We start from the raw sequence: 4,129 nt of genomic DNA, 5'->3' as shown, positions 1-4,129 counted from the left end.
ACAACAAGGTACCTTTTTACCAAGATAACGCCACATATTCGTGTTTAAAAGTAAAATGGAAGTTTTACTTCAAATCAAATTCACCCCAGTTTACGGTATAGATATGTGTGTAATTGTTGTCGTGTGTTACAGCAAAGCCGATCCGCGCCGGAGGCGGGCACCTGGCGGGCGGCGTGCCCGGCGCGGTGCGGCCGGCGCCGGCGCAAGATATCAAGCGCAAGTCCATCATCGTGGGCGGACGAGGTCAGAGTGCACTTGCATTCCTTAATTGACATTTCCATTCTTGAAAATCAAACCTTAATATTTTTACTCACCGAATACGTTTTGTTTCAGATGAAAGTTGAAGAGCGAACCATGGAATGTCATAGAGAATTTAAATGGAACTTCATAGGTGTACCTAACTCACAGCAAAAATCATTCTTAAAAACATTATATCCATTATAATAAAAATACGTGTTTAATAAAAGCCTAATTTTAAGCTACAACAAAAAAAGGAAATATCGTAGTTATCTTAAGCTTAAAATGTTTCGGGCAATCTAAATATAAATGTCAGTGCACATGGATTTAGATGGTATAGCTTTTTGCTAATATTTAAGCAGGCTACTTGTTCGATATCTATTAATGTTAGGTACCCCTGCAAAAAGTATTACGATATAATCAAATCCGAAGCTTTGACGGTTGATGTTGCTTTTTTATAATCAGATTAAATAATATTTTTATTAAAATGACAAAAAGTATTAAATTTAGCTTGATAGCATCTGAAATGCTAATTGCATTGCATACTGTATTAAATATCCTAATAATCTTAGTAGTATGATGATTCCGTGGGAAGAAATGCGGCAGAGTTTTGTTATGTACGTTTCAAGATGAGCAGTACAAAGACATACCGACCGAGCCAGTTACCAAAATTTTTGGAATCACTGAGACGCACCAACTCTCATTTCTCTCCCATTGGCACATTCAAATATTTTCACAGATGCAATACGTTATTATGTTTAAGATTCGCTGTGAATAATTTGCAGACTTGCATATGCTGCCGCACAAATAAAACAAAAATACAAAAAAAAAAAAAAACTTTAAAAATAAGTGTCTAATACGGTTGCTGTAAAGTCCTCGTAATCACGTGTGGTGGCAAATGCATACCAGTATGCATCTTCAATGTCTAGTTATAGATTAGGCTTCATTAACATATATATTTTTATATATATTGTGATAAGCGTTGTTATGCTGACAAGCGAGCATTTATTTAATTAACTAACGAAAGATTCGGTACGTTCGTTAAGGTGTCATGGGTGATAACGAGAGAACTCAAAATAGAAACTGGAAATGAATAAGTAATAAGACTGTCAGGCATTGGATTAGACGTACGTTGCCTGGGCGACTTGCTACCCGCAGCAAGTTCACAGCTTACAGGCACGGTCTGCGACGCCGGAAGGATACATATTATAAATTTAGTGGGTGATTTTTGTATTCCGTCAAGGAACATGAAAATCTCATTCAACTAATTACAATTTTGCTCTGGTTACTAGAAATACATATTAAATATAAATTACCAACGCGTACCTAGTAGAAGCACTTAGAAGAGTTCTTGCATAAAGTAGTAGTGTAGGATGGTTATCGTTCATCATCATCACCTTTCGCGTAGCTCTCATCGTCATCACGCGTCATGTTCACGTTTGCTTGTGATCTGTGATTTTAGCACATAATAATCATTATTATGAAAATGAACCCCGTCTGCATAGAAAGTCTCAGTGGTTATTTTAGTTTCTAAGTTCCACGGAACGTAATCGACTCAATGTGCAATATTACCTTTGGCACACAAAAATACAATAAAAGTTGCGTGTCTATTACCCGGTACTGAATTGGTTTAAAGTTCTCTATTTGCTTTTAGGATGCATCCGCTTCATTTTAGATCTGTAACTTATGTAAGTACTTATGAAATATGTAATCACGAGAAGGGGCCAGCGGGCGACGCGCCTGCGCTGCGCCGTGGCGTCTGCGTCGCGTACTATGAGGAGTTATGGAACTATGTCCGCTTAACGTCAGAAAACCAAAGATAAATCACAATTTTAGATTTATTAATTGAGATTAATTGCCAGCTGAAATTCAATAAGTTATTTCCCGAATTACTCGATGGTTCCAAAGCTCCTTGTTTTCTTGCAATACATATATGATTTAGGTGTAAAGTTATAGTAAATTATTTCACAATTAAGTTAGGTTCTCGATTTTATTATTTTTTATTTATTGTTTCATGTACCAAAATTATCTCGTTTTTTTTTTCACTTTTAAAGTGTTGTACGCTTTTTTACATACCTCTATTTACATTATTTTAACAATCATGATCAAATAAATATATTTTTTCATTCAAAATTGGGGATGTAGGCAAAGATGCATTCCTAGGAAACGCAGTTTGTATCTTTGTTAATCTTAAGTTTAGATCGTTTTGTTTTGTTAAAGTAGGTACATAAGAGGCTACCCTCGGTTTACACTCGCCTGTTTGCTCGGCGGCGCCGGCGCCGGCTGCGCGCCGGGACGCAAACAAACCGACAGGCTTGCCTTTGCACCAAGTGATTTAGTTTGTATTGACATCTTTTGTATGATGTATTTAATATACAGAAAATACTCGGAAGGAGCGTTTTCTTGATTTTTATTTATTATAAAAATAAAATTATGAATTTAATTTGCTAGTGTGTTTTTCATTTCCTGCAACCTATTTTAACCCTTCCCAATCCAGCCGAGTATGACATGAGCTACGACAAGGACCTTATGTACAATCCATGTCAGTACCGGTACACGAAAGAGTACTCGGCAACTTGAATTCATATTTCAATAATATATTTTTTGCTCCATTCTTGTCCCTATGAAACTGACTGACTGACTTAAGCCCAAACCGCTGGGCCTAGAAACTTGAAATTTGGAATATATGTTCTTTAGTAGGTGTAGAGTAGACGCGCACTAAGAGAGGATTTTTCGAAATTCCCACGGGATAGTAAATAAATGGGATTTATATTTTCACTTCAAAATGGCCCTATTTCTGTAAGTATAATTATTAAAAACTTCACATTTGGCACGCAAGTAGGTAATACTAACAGCTTAAAACAGTTTTCAGAATTTTCGAAATTCCCACGGGATAGTGAATAAATAGGATTTGTTTTTTCACTTCCAATAAATGGCCCTCTTTTCGTCACTGCAATTATTAGAGACTTCGAATTTGGCATGCAAGCAGGTCAGTCAGTCAGTCAAAACAGTCGAAAAAAAACTTTCAGGATTTATCAGAATTCCCACAGGATAGGGAATAAAATGGGATTTATATTTTCGCTTAAAAGTGGCCCTAAATCCGTAATTATAAATATTAGAGACTCCAAATTTGGCATGCAGGTAGATAATACTAATATGTAAAAACTGTGTTTCCGAAAATCCCACGGGATAAAACGAATAAAGATACAATATTTTACATGTACGTTCAATGAACTAACACAATTACTTTGCTCACCCGTGACCTTTATGATAGCTACTTTTTGTATCAAATGTGTGTTCATGCAGTTTCTATATATATGCAGTTCCTCCGACACTGTAAGAACACACAAATCCATCCATCACCACCACCACATTACACTGACGCGTTTCGAACTCAACCAGAGCTCATCTTCAGAGAAACACAACCGTTCAGCATGCTACAGTGTGACATTTGGCATAGATGAACCTAAAGTAATACAGAGGTGCACTAGGGAAAGAATTTTAGACAAACCCCATGGATTAGGAAAATATCTCAACTTCGTTTGTTTCTTTGTTTGTTGGGGGTAATCTCTGAAACTACTGAGCTGATTTAGAAAGCTACACTGTCCCTGGTTGACACAGACTACTTTTTTTTTAAATGCAAACTATCCGCAGAATAAAAATAAGTGAATTCAATTTCGGGGAAGATTTTCATAATTCTTTTATTAATAGAAAGCTACAATGTGTCTCTCATCGACAATTTAGAATATTAAAATAGATCATAACAGTAACTCATGTCCCGCGGAAACTTTACAACTTCTCGGGACATAATCCTATATTGTGTATGAAGTCTTGGGCAAAAGAAACGTGTAATACTTTAACGTTTTCTAAAATTCCACTCCTGAATCAGCGA

At 36.2% G+C, this 4,129-nt stretch overlaps 1 protein-coding gene across 1 annotated transcript in view; it reads left to right on the top strand.

Moving 5' to 3' along the window:
* Khc (kinesin heavy chain) overlaps window positions 1-427 on the top strand; it is an 18,695-nt gene extending 18,268 nt beyond the window's left edge. Inside the window, exons 18-19 of the mRNA XM_074087979.1 lie at window positions 133-243; window positions 334-427. Of these exons, the coding sequence (XP_073944080.1) occupies window positions 133-243; window positions 334-344 (122 nt within the window). The 3' untranslated portion in view covers window positions 345-427. The remainder of the gene's footprint in view (window positions 1-132; window positions 244-333) is intronic.
* The last annotated feature ends 3,702 nt before the right edge of the window (window positions 428-4,129 follow it).

This window comes from Choristoneura fumiferana, chromosome 5, assembly GCF_025370935.1.
Source record: "Choristoneura fumiferana chromosome 5, NRCan_CFum_1, whole genome shotgun sequence".
In the NCBI taxonomy this organism is placed as follows: Eukaryota; Metazoa; Arthropoda; class Insecta; order Lepidoptera; family Tortricidae; genus Choristoneura; species Choristoneura fumiferana.
Note: the sequence above shows the minus strand (reverse complement) of the source record. Positions and strands in the feature narration are given on the sequence as shown.